The sequence below is a fragment of the Coloeus monedula genome (assembly GCF_965178545.1).
Source record: "Coloeus monedula genome assembly, chromosome: 15".
NCBI classification, from domain to species: domain Eukaryota; kingdom Metazoa; phylum Chordata; class Aves; order Passeriformes; family Corvidae; genus Coloeus; species Coloeus monedula.
In genome coordinates, this window is record NC_138795.1 from 16,979,637 (window position 1) to 16,994,442 (window position 14,806).

At 53.2% G+C, this 14,806-nt stretch overlaps 3 protein-coding genes across 5 annotated transcripts in view; all 3 read left to right on the forward strand.

The window, feature by feature from the left end:
• Positions 1-14,806, forward strand: part of LOC309578480 (protocadherin gamma-C5-like) — a gene marked incomplete at its 5' end in the record, with an annotated part of 214,695 nt that overhangs the window by 78,744 nt on the left and 121,145 nt on the right. The gene's annotated exons all lie outside the window — the stretch shown is intronic.
• On the forward strand, positions 1,434-4,835 carry LOC309578642 (protocadherin gamma-A5-like; the record flags this gene model as incomplete). The annotated part of the gene is made up of 2 exons (XM_082291406.1): positions 1,434-3,884; positions 4,791-4,835. The coding sequence occupies 2 exons, from the start codon at positions 1,434-1,436 to the stop codon at positions 4,833-4,835; spliced, it is 2,496 nt and encodes an 831-aa protein (XP_082147532.1).
• Positions 9,786-13,875, forward strand: LOC309578643 (protocadherin gamma-B5-like; the record flags this gene model as incomplete). The annotated part of the gene is made up of 2 exons (XM_082291407.1): positions 9,786-10,045; positions 10,959-13,875. 2 exons carry the CDS (start codon positions 9,786-9,788, stop codon positions 13,873-13,875), a joined length of 3,177 nt encoding a protein of 1,058 aa, XP_082147533.1.

Consider the following 14,806-nt stretch of genomic DNA (forward strand, 5'->3'; position numbering starts at 1 on the left):
AGAAAAGAGTGTCGCCCGTTTCGGGGGGGGGGGGGGGGGGGGGCGGGGACGGGACGGGGGAGGGGGGCAATTCATTAGTGGACTGGCTTCTTTTTTCCATCCTGGCTGGCAGTTTCTTGTTTTACTCTTCATGACGTTAATTTCATACTCAGGTGAAGGTGCAGGCAGGTTTCTTTCAGAGATTTTCCTTTTTTCCTTTCCTCTTTGCCATAAGGGTTTGAGGTTTATGGAGATATCAGCTTTATGGAGAACAGCAGGTTTTTATTTGTGACTCTTTATAAGAATAGACGTCTGAGATAGGAATATATCAGAGTATCAAGTACCAAGGAGATTGGCCAAGTTCAGGCACCTGAATCAAAGCCATTTGCACATTTATCACGGGTCAGCAGAGTTTCGAGTAGGCAACTGTACTTTTCTTCTACTGGTTCTACAGTTCTTCTCTTGAAAACCTTTTACAAACGTGATTAAGAAAGTATTCCTGTGATACTTTCTTAACACATTTCAATCCTTTACACGTTGATTTCTGAAAAAATCTCTTCCTTGTGGTTATAGAATTACTTGGTTTAAGTCTAAGTGCATACAAAGTAAGGAAACACTACATTTAACTGAGGATAGCGAGATTCAAACTTTCGAATTCCTTCCAGTTTTCCTTTGAGAGTATTAGCTGCATCTTTATTTCTACCTATAATAATCAGGTAACAATTAGCTCCCTGAATTCAAGAAGCATGCAATTGCTCTCCTCCCGCTTATGCTAATGAGCCTGATATCTCAGGTTATCCATGTATTTGTGTGTGTATATAAATCTAATGTTTTCAATCTCATTGTTGTTGAAGATGCTTTTGAACAAATAGGATAAGACTAACGATAATCCAGAGGCTGAAATGAAAAAAATATGCTTTCATATACACATATTGCAATTAGTAAATGATTAGTATCTCTTGCGGTAGAAGCACCACGCCCACAGCGTGCCTCTGTTTTCCTCCCGATCGTGATCCCCTGGAGGATCAAAGCGGAGGTGGGCTGCGAAAAGCCAGTGCAGGAGGTCACCGCTGCACGGGAACCGATGTCTCCGTGATGACTGTCCCGTTCCCGCGAGCTGCCCGTGAGCACGGCAGAGCGGGAACCGCTCAGTACAGCTCGGTGCCTGCAGTGCCGGCAGGAGGCTGCGGGCGCCGCTGTTGACCGAGAGAATCACGCCGGTCGGAGCGCTGCAGCCCCGCCCGCTGCGGACCGGCTCTGTCACGGGATCGCTGGATTCCTGCCTGTGCCGGCGGACGGTCTGCGATCGTCCCCGCGGTGCGGACAGGTTCTGCCGGGAGACGGAAAGGCCGGAGGCAGCGGCCGGGAGCGGCAAGCCCTAGCAGGAGCGTGAGGCAGCGGTGGGCGGTGGGGCTGCTTGTGGTGTTGAGGTACCCGCGGTCCTGCAGCTGAGAATGTGCGCGGCGGGGAGGCGCTGGGGCCGGCGGCAGCGAGCTCTGCTCTGGGCCGTCCTGCTGGCAGCGTGGGAGGCGGCGTGGGGGCAGCTGCGCTACTCGGTGCCCGAGGAGATGCCCAAGGGCTCGTTCGTGGGCGACGTGGCCAAGGACCTGGGTCTGCAGCTGCCGGAGTTCAGCGACCGTGGCGTCCACATCATAGACAGAGGTAGGACGCAGTATTTCATTCTGCACGGGAAGACGGGACATTTAGTGACGGCGGAGAGGATCGACAGAGAGCAGCTGTGCCGGCAGGTGGAGAAATGCGTGCTGCGCTGTGAGCTGATAGTGGAGGGGGAAATGAAGGTTTACGAAATTGAAGTGGAAATAAAAGATATTAACGACAACGCCCCCAGCTTCAAAGACATTGAACTGGAAGAGAAAATAAGCGAGACGACAGCCCCGGGGTCGCGGTTTCCCCTGCCAGATGCTCACGACCCGGACTCGGGCAGGAATTCCCTGCAGAGCTACGAGCTGAGCGGCGACGAGCACTTCTCGCTGGCCGTGCAGGCGGGCCCCGGCGGCGATCAGCGTCCCGAGCTGGTGCTGGCGAAGGCGCTGGACCGGGAGGAGGCGGCGTTTCACGAGCTGGTGCTGAGGGCGATTGACGGCGGCGATCCGGCACGGACGGGCACAGCTCGGGTAAGAGTGACAGTGGTGGATGCGAATGACAACGCGCCCGTATTCAGCCAGGCGGAGTACGCGGTGCGTGTGCCCGAGGACGTCCCAGTGGGCTACACCCTCGTCAGACTTACAGCCACTGACGCTGACGAGGGTCTGAATGGACACGTGAAATACTCGTTGAAGAAACAGACTAACAATGCATTTGGTATTTTCGATCTGGATTCAGAGTCCGGAGTGATCACCCTCATGCAAAGCCTGGACTTCGAGGAAGGCAATGCCTGCGTACTGGAGGTGCAGGCACGGGACGGGGGCGGCCTTTTCGACACTGCCAAAGTTGCGATCACTGTGACAGACGTCAACGACAACGCACCCGATCTGACAGTGACTTCTCAGCTGAGAGCGATATCAGAGGACTCTCCTCCGGGGACAGTGGTAGCCCTGCTACACGTGGAGGACCGCGACTCGGGGGCGAATGGCGAGGTGCGCTGCTCTCTTGACGGGGACGTCCCGTTCCGGCTGCAGAGCTCGCAGGGCAACTACTACAGCGTGGTGACAGCGAGAGAGCTGGACCGGGAGCAGGTGTCAGAGTACAACGTGACGGTGCGGGCGGCCGACGGCGGGTCGCCGGCGCTGCAGAGCAGCGCGGTGCTGGCGCTGCGGGTGCTGGACGTGAACGACAACGCGCCGGTGTTCGCGCAGGAGCGCTACAGCGCGCGGCTGGCGGAGAACAACGCGGCGGGCGCGCTGGTGCTGACGGTGCGCGCGACGGACGCGGACTGGGGGCAGAACGCGCGCGTGCGGTACCGGCTGTGGGAGGGGCGGGTGCGGGGCGCGCCGCTGTCGTCGTACGTGTCGGTGCAGGCGGAGACGGGCGCGCTGTACGCGCTGCGCTCCTTCGACTACGAGGAGGTGCGCGAGCTGGAGCTGTGGGTGCGTGCGGAGGACGGCGGCGCGCCGGCGCTGAGCAGCAACGTGTCGGTGCGGCTGCTGATCGTGGACGAGAACGACAACGCGCCGCAGGTGCTCTACCCGCCCGCGGCTCCGCCTGGGGCATCGGGCAAGGGGGGCTGGTCGGGCGTGGAGCTGGCGCCGCGCTCGTCGGAGCCCGGCGCGCTGGTGGCCAAGGTGGTGGCGGTGGACGCGGACGCGGGTCAGAACGCGTGGCTGTCGTACGAGCTGGCCAAGGCGACGGAGCCGGGGCTGTTCCGCGTGGGGCTGCACAGCGGCGAGGTGCGCACGGCGCGCTTGCCGCTGGCCCGCGACGCGGCGCGCCAGAGCCTGGTGGTGGTGGTGAAGGACCACGGGCGGCCGGCGCTGTCGGCCACGGCCACGCTGAGCGTGGTGCTGGCCGAGAGCGTGGCCGAGCTGCTGGCCGAGCTGGGCAGCGCGGCCGAGGCGGCGGCGCCGGGCGAGCCGGCCGGCAGCCTGACGCGCTGGCTCGTGCTGGCCGTGGCCGCCGTGTCCTGCCTGTTCGTCGCCTTCCTGCTGCTGCTGCTGGCGCTGCGCCTGCGCCGCTGGCGCCGCGAGCAGCTGCTGGCGGCCGACAGCGGCGTCTTGCGCGGCGTGCCGGTCTCGCACTTCGTGGGCATCGACGGCGTGCGCGCCTTCCTGCAGTCCTACTCGCACGAGGTGTCGCTCACGGCCGACTCGCGCAAGAGCCAGCTGCGCTTCTCGGGCGGCAGCTGCTGCGACACCCTGCCGGCCCGGCCGCCGCCCGACGAGCCCGCGCCGCTGCTCGGGGAAGAGGACCCTGCCGGCGCTTGCCCCATGGACCCCCCCTCACTCCTGGTGAGTTACTCATGCCGAAAGGCAAAACTTCGTTCCGGAATGGTTTTGTTCGTCTTGCTGCGGGTTGGTGGTGGATGTATAATCAGTTGTTGGAGGAGATAGAAGTGATGCTTCTCCTGGGTGCGTCGTTTTTTCGGGTCTTAGATTTTTTATCTGCCACCAGGTTCTTTCTCGTTTTGTCCCCTTACCCATATAGTACAGTTTTCCTCTCAGTCTTACCTCTTCCGAATGGATCTATTGCGTTGTTAGGTAAGGGAATGTCGCATGGTTAGCCGAATCAGGTGTCTTCCTGACAGCACATGTGTTTGAGTGGAGTGAAATCCTCTTGAATGAGATACTAACATCGTTTCTATTCCTCTCAACCTTTAGTTTTCCTCATGATAAGCCAGTGAGCAAGAACGGTCTTTGCGTTCATCTACATTCTGATCTTTCTGCATTGTCTGGAAGAATGTATGTGCCTGTGTATGAAGGGCCACTGGAGGAAATAGCAGAGAAGTTTTGCTGATCCTATGTCTTTTTTTAAGAACTGGATATGCCTTAACTTGAAAATTCCTGTTATGGCAAGAGCTGTACTAGGGAAGAAGGGGACAGATTCAGGTTACAGGCAGGTAGGTGAGGAGGGGGAGAATGCCCCTGTGCAGATTTTCACCATCTTAGTCTCTCCTAGAGGACTGCTCTTTTTTACCTTTCAGATATTTTAAGTTGTCTAATGACCAGACAGATGTATCCTCCACATTCATTACAGAGATGTAAAGATAACTGTGTGAAGTCCGTGGTGTGATGGTGCATGTTGAAGAGAGCGGTCTAGGCCAGAAGTTGACTTCCATCTTCTCAAAGAGGCTTGACTAGAAGACATTATTCCAGCTGTATTGGGAGCCCTGGGTGGTCCTTCCTGTGTGTTTGCAGGTGGTTGTGATGTTTCTAACTAATAGCTTAATTGTGCATTTCTGACAAGTGCCATGATGGGAGCATTGGGAAGAGGATACTCTGTATTCATTCCCTTCTGAAGGAAGTTATGGTTCTACTCCAAGCGCCATAATCTAGAAGAGTTTGTTCTGATCTCTTATTTTCTGCATGTGATAAGGAGTTGCTTTGTTTGTTGTTATGAGGTAAAGGTAAAATGAGGTTAAAGATGCCTTATTTTTGATATCACACTGCTCAGAATCTGACTGGTCAAGTTGTGGATTCATCCATCTGCTTTCTTGTAGTATATTTCCTGTGAATGGTAGCTACGTAGCATCGTACAGTGTGTGTCAAGGTTTAAAAGTAACTCATCTTCTGAGTTGCATGACATGCTGAAGGGTGTGATAATGGTGTCTTCGAGCTGCTGCTTTTACAACTGGGATCTTATCAGAGCTGCATATTGCTTAATCAATTCAGGACATTTTACATTTCTTTGAAGCATCATGACGAGCAGAGAAATCTCTTTGCACGCATCCGTGCTGTGATCCTTGTTCTCAGTAAGGAGCAGCTGTGTGTGCAACATTTCTCTCACGGTGGCTCATGCAGACAGAGCTAGTAAAAACCGTGCTCTGGTATAATTGAAAATGACTGAAATATGTAGAGATGATGTACAAGTTCAGTTTATCTTAGTTGTTATATGAGGCCCACAGTAGTGGTTTTGTGCATTTTCCCTTTTTTATTTTCCACAGAAATTACACTGGGGAACAGTGGCTGTAGTCTATGGTGTGAGCTGCAGTGTGAATGTTCTGTTGACTTTTTACAAACTAGATACCCTTCTTGAGTACCTAGTACCAAAATGTTAAGGTATTGAAGCTTGCTGAGGGAAGCACCTCCCCTTCCTGGTGAGTGTACATGGCCTAATCATGGTGCACAGTACAGGGTTTTTTTTCTGTGCATCTGGAAGTTTTATTAAACGTTCTTGCAACTTATGAGAGTCAGAGAACACTATGTAAGTTAAGAAGGGCTGGAGGTAAGAGTCCTGGGAGCTGTGTGTGAAGGTCTCTTGAAAGACACAAGAAATATGGTTTGCCCTTTTCCCTGACCAGTGCCCAGTTTTAGTATCATGCGCTGCGAGTTTCATCATCCCAAAATGTTTAGCTAGATGACATCTTACTCCACCTGTGCAGGGAGCCTTGGGAGGTTCTTCCTATGTGTTTGCATCTTTTTATCAATTCTTAACTAACAGGTAAAGTATTTACTTATAACAAATACCATAATGGAAGATGTGGTAAGATCAAATATTTTATTTACTACCTACTAAATACTGGAATTATGTAGCTACTCTAAGTGCCATAATCTAGAACTGTATGACATGATCCCTTCCATTGTGCATGTTAACTTGTTGTCTTGCTTGATCTAATGAGCTAAAGGTGGGCCTTTTTCTCTGAGAGTGTGTGGAAGATCGCATCTGTTACATTTGTCTGACTGCCCTGTGCATACCTTTCATGTTTTCAGATATGAAGAAAAAGACTTTCATAGATGTCTTTCCGCAAAACATCACTTGAAGAAATACTCTTTCTTGTTAAATACTCGTGGTGAGAAGTCACTGGAAGATCAGTGAGACACTGGCCTCAAAGCAGAAAAGGAGAGGATTGTACGTTCCACCTGCCTTGGTGTGCTTTCATAGCGTTCCTAGTGCCAAGGCCCGTGTGGCTTATACCATTCCCTCTTTTCCTGTGTCCCAAAAAGATACAGCCTTAGGTGAATTTTTCTGCAGACATACCCATGAAAGTGCAAACATGCTTCAGAGGTTCTGTGTCTAAGAACTCTCCCTTTTCCAGCTACATGTCCTTGTAATACTGTGATGTAAAATCTTGTCGTGGGTGTGCTAAGCTTTCCCCAGCCTTGACCAACTTTCAGATGTTATTAATGGATCTTGCTCATATGAAGTAGCTACTGATATTTTGTTGGTATTGAAACTGGCTGTTTGTGAAGAATGTAGGGCATGGGGTAGTAGTTTTGTTAGGAGATTCTGGTTTGGAGGTTTGAATATTTCACATCCCTTGAAATGAGTGATGAGCAGAGAAGTCCATACGTGTGGATCTGTGCTGCTATCCATATTCTGCATAAGGAGAAGTTGTGTGGGAAACACGTCTTTTGGTGGTGTCTGTTAGCAAAGTGGTCCCTGGTGGGTGATGTCTGAGCACACTGAAGCTTTCTGTCTGCACAGAGACAGGGCAGGTAAAAGAGTTTGCTGTGGTGTAGTTTGAACTGTCTAAAAGGTTGGTATAAACATTCAGTTTCCCTATTTTTATTCCCATAGTTATGGTCCTGTGCACTTTTCTTGTTTTCCAAAGAAATTAGTTAGAGAACCATGCTTGTGGTCTATGGTGTAAAGTCCCATGAGATCCTCCTGTGTACTTTTTACAAGGTAGATTATGCTTCTTGTGTACCTACTACAGTTGACATAGTCTGAAATGTTAAGGTATGATTCTTATCTTCTGTGGCTTTCCTATTCCTTCCTTGTTTCTTGTGTTCTACAAGTAGGCCTTGGTTTGGCTGATAGTCCCTGACAGTAGAGATCTGTTCAGATTATCAAGCGGTGAGAGGTGTTCTCATCCATGTTCATCCATGAAGGTGTTCAGCTGCCAACAGAAAGACTTTGATACATTTATGTTTCCCTAGATTGTCACTGGTTACAGGCTCTTTTGCTTGTGGCTGACATACAGCCAAACGATGGGTACTGCCTGTAGTGCAACTCAAAGTCGTGAATGCAGAGTAAAGAAATTGAGGAACTAGTTTGGAACCAGGAAAAGAGGTGGGTCAATGTGGTTTTGGATGAGCAATGGTTTGATTTCATGCCAAGGCCTGTGCCATTTATGTTATGATCCCAATATCCCTGTTGTCGCGGGTTCGGTTTGCTAACCGGGCAGAAACACCAATTTAGTGTAGTGGTTTGGTCCAAAATACTCATTACTGTTTATCTGCTGTGAGATAAGAATTAGGAGAAATGCAAAGCAGGCACCAAACTTGAAAGAATATAAAGAAGTTTATTAACAACTCTAAAAGAGGGAAGAAAAAAAAATTATACCACCTTCAGAACTCTCCTCCTCCCCCCACCTTCCTCCCTTCTCCCACTGACAATGTGAAAAAACAACCCTTAAGATGTTCAGTCTGTTACCACTTCCATAATAACCTTGTTCAGTCCATTTAGAAAGAGAAGTCTCTTCTTGCTCATGCTATGAAAACATTATCACAACGAGACAGCCGCCCACTTCCAAATATCGTTCAGTCCATTTAGGAAGAGGAGTCTCTCTGCCTGCGTGTGAGTCCCTTCCCCCGACTTGCAGCTTTTCCCGCAACTGCTTTCGAGGGTCCACTCTTGAAGTTTCTTGGGGTACAATTTTAAGGTTGAGCCGTTCAGAAACAAAAACAGAGGCCCTTCTCCTTCCCTGGGAGCAAAGGGTCTTCATCATCTTCATCGTTAAGACTATCTCTGGAAGCATCTCTAGGTACTGAGGTTTTCTCCTTTCCCGTTTGGAGCAAAAGTCCTCATCTGGTTCATCTCTAGGGACTGAGGTTTTCCCCTTTCCCGTTTAGAGCAAAAGTCCTCATCTGGTTCATCTCTCCCTGTCCAAACTTCTCATGAAATTACAACTGCGTCAGCATCTGCCTATCTCAGTGCAGGTGCTTTTGCTCACGAGTTGAACACTCCACCCCCCATATCTTCATGAAATTACAACAGGATACTCTGATATATCATAGCTTCACAATAGAATTTCAGCTTTAAGCATCTCCTCTCTCTCTTCCCTCAGGTTTTCAGCTCTTCACAGCAGTAAAAGGGTTAATCTCACCTCGGCCTTGCAGCTTTGCAGCTGGAATGTTGAATTTTCCTTATCGCAGTGGAGAGGGGGGAGAGCCGAGCCGCTCCGGCTGCCCACGGCAAGGCAGTGGGGGGGGGTTCCATGGCTGGAACAGGTCCATGGCTCCAGGATGGCCGTGGCCCGGCCCGGCCTGGCCCAAGCAGGGCCTGGCCGGGCCCGCTGGCCCCCACACGGGGCCCGCAGCCACCTGTGTCAGCGCCGGAAACGAGAGAGAGCTTGGAGGGGGAGTTTGCCTATTCTTAAATGTGGATCACAGAGGTGTTCACAACTTTAAGTGGCTTAGAGAATTGTCCATATTCAAACTGGCCAGCTGATAGGTTCTATCAGTTCCCAGAGGAAACTGTAAGCACCCCTTAGCAAGGACGTCCCTTCCGGGACTATGCTTGCTAACCTATGACACCTGTATAGAAAGGCAATGGTAGTCATGTGACAATAAGGTGTTAGAACGTGTGTACCTAGAACAATGATGTCTGAGTAGAATGGCTTGTGATTCTTGTGTGAATCATCCTTTACTCATCTCTGTCTCCCTGGAACATTACGATACACAATTTCCTCATGGTTGTAATTCCACTTCCTTTCAGGCCTTTGTTTCTTGGAGGGCCATGGTTCATTTTCCCCATTTCTGGAGAGAAAAGGCATTTTGCATTAGAAGATGCGAGTGTTGTTTTGCAGCAAAACTCATTGTAATCACCTAAACCAGGATTTCAGGTGTGAAGAATAAGCTAAAAAGGAGTCTTTTATATTTTCTCGTAGAATAGACAAAAGGCCCATTATAAAGTGTTTACATTTAGAGAATTTTATTTGTAGGGAGGTTAACAGGCTGCATAGTAGAAAACAAATCACATGAGAACTGATGACGATTTCATAAAATGAAATTAGATGTGTACCATGCAATTTGTTTTGGTTCTGCTCAGTAAATAACTCTTGCCTTGCTTTTTGTTTTGAGTGTGACCTCAGGGTGTCTGATCTCACATGTAAGGTCACATCTGTTCCTCTTGGCCGAGTGCAGGTGGAGTTCAAAGAGTTGTAGACAATATCTCAATGCCCAGCTGGAAACTACTAATGTGTGGTGACTTCAAGGGCCTGTACTTGGACTGATATATTCAGTATCTTTATGAGTGACACAGCTAATTGGATTGAGAGTACCCTCTACAGGATTGCAGAAAACACCAAGCTGAGTGGTGCCATTGATTCAGTAGAGGGATGGGATGTCATCCACAGGGACCTTGACAGTCTGGAGGAGTGGACCCATGTCAGTCTCCTGAAGTTCAACAAGGTCAAGTGCAAAGCCATGCACCTGGGTCAGGGCAATCCCCTTTCAATACAAACCTGGAGGATTGAGAGCTGCATTGTGGAGAAGGACTTGGGGTTCTGGTGGGTGAAAAATGGGGTATGAACTGGCAGTGAGTTCTTCTTGCAGGCCAGGAAGTCAGTGATATTCAGGGCTGCATAACAAATAGTGTGGCCAGCAGGACAAGGGAGGAGGTTTTCAGTCTCCACCGCCCTTTTGTGAGACCTGTTAGAGTATGTTCAGAGAAGGATAACAAATGTTTTTAAAGGGACAGAACATCTCTGCTATGTAGATGGGCAGAGACAAGCCCTTCAGCCTGGAGAAGAAAAGGTGCTGAGAAGATCTGATTGAAATTTTTACTATATAAAATGGGATAAAAGAAATAAAGAGAGAGATTTCTAATAGGGTGCATCTTGATAGGAAAAGGTGAATGGTTTCAAACTGAAAGTAGGTTAAGAGTGGTCATAAGGAAGACATGCTTTTCAGTGAGGATGGTGAGACATAGGAAGAGGTTGCCCAGAGAAGATATTGATGTGCTGCATTTGAAAGAGTTCAATGTCTGGATGGAGGGGGCTTTGAGAAACCTGACCTAGTGAGGTGTGGACTACATGACCTTTAAATGTTCCTCCAAATCCAAACCATGACAGGATTGCAATGACTTCTCCTTCAATGTGTTTCTGAGTATTACAGACTACTCCAACACAAATATTACCTTCTGCATTTTTTTTTCAGTTAATATAAAAATACAAAATACACGAGAGTGCTAAAGAGCTTTTAAAGTCTTTGACAGGTATATGGTGGTTTCTTCTTCTGGTACTTGTACCATCATTTCATCAAGAGCAACTGACTTTATTGCTCTGCCATAAATACTTGCTTCTGCTTGTGCACTGCAAAACAAGGTGATGACCTGAAAGCACCAAAAGCCCATTTCTCAGAATGAAACACCTTTGGAGTCCAATTAAGCACGTGAAGTACTTGTGCGCTTGCTGATCGCAGTCTAAGAGAGACCCCAGACTTGGCGCAGCCGCCGAGCCCCGCGCAAAGCCGGGCCCCCTTGAGCGCGGCCATCCGGCGGCTGCAGTGGCGTCGCGGCGCCTCCGGGTGCCGCTGTTGGCCGCCAACGAGCGGTGCTGGAGCCGCCGCCGCCGCCGCGTCCTGCCCCCGCAGGCTGCTCGCTCGCCCGGCGCCGGCCAGAGCGGCAGCGGCACGGGCAGCAGCGGCGGCGGCGGCGGCGAGAGACGGCGCTGGGCGGGGAGCAGCGGCGTCCGAGGCGGGCAGAGCGGGCTCGCTGCGCTGCGGCGGCCCCTGCGCTGTGTGGCGAGAGCGGCTGGAAGGGAGGCAGGGCGGCGGCAGGAGGCAGGAGCGCGGCGAGCGCTGGCGAGAGAGAATGGCGGTGAGGCGGCGGCAGAGGCGCGCTGCGGGCTGTGGGCGAGCGCTGGTGGCCGCGGTGCTGCTGTGCCTGTGGTGCCGGGCGGCGGCGGAGCGGGTCCGCTACTCCATGGCCGAGGAGCTGGGCAGAGGCTCGCTCGTGGGGCCGCTGGCGCGGGACCTGGGGCTCAGCGCGGACGAGCTGCCGGCGCGCAAGCTGCAGGTGGCGTCTGCCGGCAAAAAGCAGCTGAAATACTTCACGGTGAATGAGGAAAACGGGAACCTGTACGTGAATGAGAGGCTGGATCGGGAGGAGATGTGCGGCGAGTCGGCGTCCTGCTCTGTCAGCTTCGAGGCGCTGGTGCAGAACCCACTGAACATTTTCCACGTCCAGGTAGACATCCAGGACGTGAATGACAATGCGCCACGTTTTCGGCGAGACAAATTTCATCTGGAGATCAACGAGTTGACTTCTCCCGGCGCCCGTTTTGCCGTGGGCATGGCTGACGACGCGGACGTGGGCAGTAACTCGCTGCAGGGCTACGAGCTGGAGGCTAACGAGTATTTCGCGGTGGAGGTGAAGGAGAGCACGGACGGCAGCAAGTTCGCGGAGCTGGTGCTGCGCCACTCACTCGACCGAGAGAACGAGCAGAGCCTGCGCTTGGTGCTGACAGCTCTGGATGGCGGTGACCCGCCCAGGACTGGCACCGCCCAGCTCTGGATTAACGTCACCGACGCCAATGACAACCCACCCGTGTTTGCTCAGGACCGGTACCGCGCCAGCCTGCGCGAGGACGCGCCTCCGGGATTGGTTGTACTGAACGTCTCCGCCTCCGATGCAGACGCCGGCACCAATGCCCGCATCACCTACGGCTTCGGGGAAACGCCGTCCGAAGTGCTTCAGAAATTCATTGTGGAAGCGGACAGTGGGATGATCACGCTGAAGGAGCCACTGGATTTCGAGGACAGGCGAAGTTACACGCTGTTGATAGAGGCAAGGGATGGAGGCGGCCTGGTGTCTCACTGCAAGGTAGTGGTAGAGGTGCTGGACGTGAATGACAACCCACCTGAGATCACCGTTCTGTCACTGTCGAGCCCCGTGCCCGAGGACGCACCGACCGGCACTGTGGTGGCCCTCTTGAACGTGAACGACCCGGACTCCGATGAGAACGGTCAGGTGTCGTGTGAGCTGTCGGGCGAGGCGCCGCTGTCGATCGTGGCGTCTTCGGGTGGCTCGTACAAGGTGGTGACAGCGAGCGCGCTGGACCGCGAGGAGGAGTCCGAGCACCGCGTGACGGTGGTGGCCCGGGACCGGGGCAGGCCGGCGCTGTGGAGCAGCAGGGAGCTGGTGCTGGAGGTGTCGGACGTGAACGACAACGCGCCGGTGTTCGAGGAGGCGGCGTACAGCGCGTACGTGGCGGAGAACAACGCGGCGGGCGCGCTGGTGGTGCGCGTGCAGGCGCGGGACGCGGACGCGGGCGCCAACGGGCGCGTGAGCTACTGGCTGGCGGGCGGCAGCGCGGGCGCGGCGGCGCTGGTGTCGGTGGAGGCGCGGAGCGGCGCGCTGTACGCGCAGCGCTCCTTGGACTACGAGCAGTGCCGCGAGTTGGCGGTGGCGGTGCGGGCGCAGGACGGCGGCTCGCCGGCGCGCAGCTCCACGGCCACGGTGCGCGTGTTCGTGCTGGACCGCAACGACAACGCGCCGCGGGTGCTGTGGCCGGCGGCGGGGGCGGGTGGCGCGGCGGCGGGAGGCGTGGCCCCGGCGGCGGCGGCGCCGTTCGAGGTGGTGCCGCGCTCGGCCGAGGCCGGCTACCTGGTGGCCAAGGTGGTGGCGGTGGACGCGGACGCGGGGCGCAACGCGTGGCTGTCGTACGAGCTGGTGCAGGCGTCGGAGCCGGCGCTGTTCCGCGTGGGGCTGCACAGCGGCGAGGTGCGCACGGCGCGGGCCGTGTCCGAGAGGGACGCGGCCAAGCAGCGTGTGGTGGCCGTGGTGAAGGACCACGGGCAGCCGGCGCTGTCGGCCACGGCCACGCTGCACGTGGTGCTGGCCGAGAGCTTGCAGGAGGCGCTGCCGGAGCTGAGCGAGCGGGCGGCGGGCGCCGAGGCGGCGGCGGGCGAGCTGCAGTTCTACCTGGTGCTGGCGCTGGCGCTGCTGTCGGCGCTTTTGGTGCTGAGCGTGGCGCTGGCCGTGCTGGCGCGGCTGCGGCGGGCCGGGCCGCCCGCCGTGCTGCGCTGCCTGGGCGCGCAGCGCTTCTCGGTGGCCGGCGCCGCCTTCCCGGCCGACTTCTGCGAGGGCACCTTGCCCTACTCCTACAACCTGTGCGTGGCGGCGCCGGCGCGCGCCGTGCCCGAGGCCGCTTGGCCGCCGCCGCCGGTGCCCATCCTGTCTGCGGAGGAGCTTCTGGGCGGGGATTCCTGCGAGAAGCCGAGCCCGGGCAGCAGCGGCGCCGTCGTGGGAGAGGTGCTCGCCGACCCCGACGCACCACAGGTGTGTAAAGCCGCTCTCTTACGCTGTTCGCAATTGAGCATTTCTGCAGCTTCGTAATCCTTCCCCTCTGTTTCCCTGAGCTGTGTCGTTCTGGAATCCCCGCGCACTCCCACTCTTCAGGGGTTACAGTTTCTGGTTCAATTTAATGACTTTAACTATCTCTCCCCTTTGTATTTCTGGCTGTGAACGTGTTAAATTAATGGTGTTGGAGATTTTTCCTTCGATCCCTGTTTCCCCAAATTGATGTAGTTGATCTCTTTGTCACCAAGGTTGTTAATACTGTTTTGGTGTAGGACTCAAGCGTTCCTGTGACTCCGTGAATCACAAAGTTACATATTGTTCCTAGCCCTCTTCTCTTTATCCTGGCCTGTTTTGCAGTTATGCTGCTGTAGAGATGGTAGATTTACTGAGGCTGACTATTATTTTCGAGGAATTATTTCTCTGATGCCAAACTGTTGGCACCGCTGTTTCACCAGTTAATGTTGTGGATTGTTCCTCCCTAGTGAATATTCCCAACTTCTGCTGTGTGTCCTTCTGTCTTTTGCAGAAGGCAACTACAGAAATGGTGGCATTAGTGGGGCAGATAAATTATATCTAGGCATGGTTTTTCACGATCTTTGTTAACTTTTTTTCTTACTCTGTAGAATGGGATTGTCAGTTCCTTTTATAGAACACTGCTGTTTTATGGTCGAATTGTGGCAACGGAATCGACATTTGGAGTAGGATATTTTTTTCCCCTGATATATACGTGTTTGGCCATGAAAGGTTGTTCCTTCATGATGGTGTAGAAGAGTGTCTGTCATGTTTCGGGGTTAGGTTTCTGCAGAACTGGGAGGCTTAGCGGGATGGGTTACTTATTCCAGGATTCCAGGCATTGTTTTTCTGTGCAGGTCTTTTTCTTCTGGTTTTCTGTTTATTTAATTCATTGGTTGTTTTTTCTCCTTGCCATCCTTGGTGGTAATTCCTTGTATTGAAGGAAGCAGTGAAG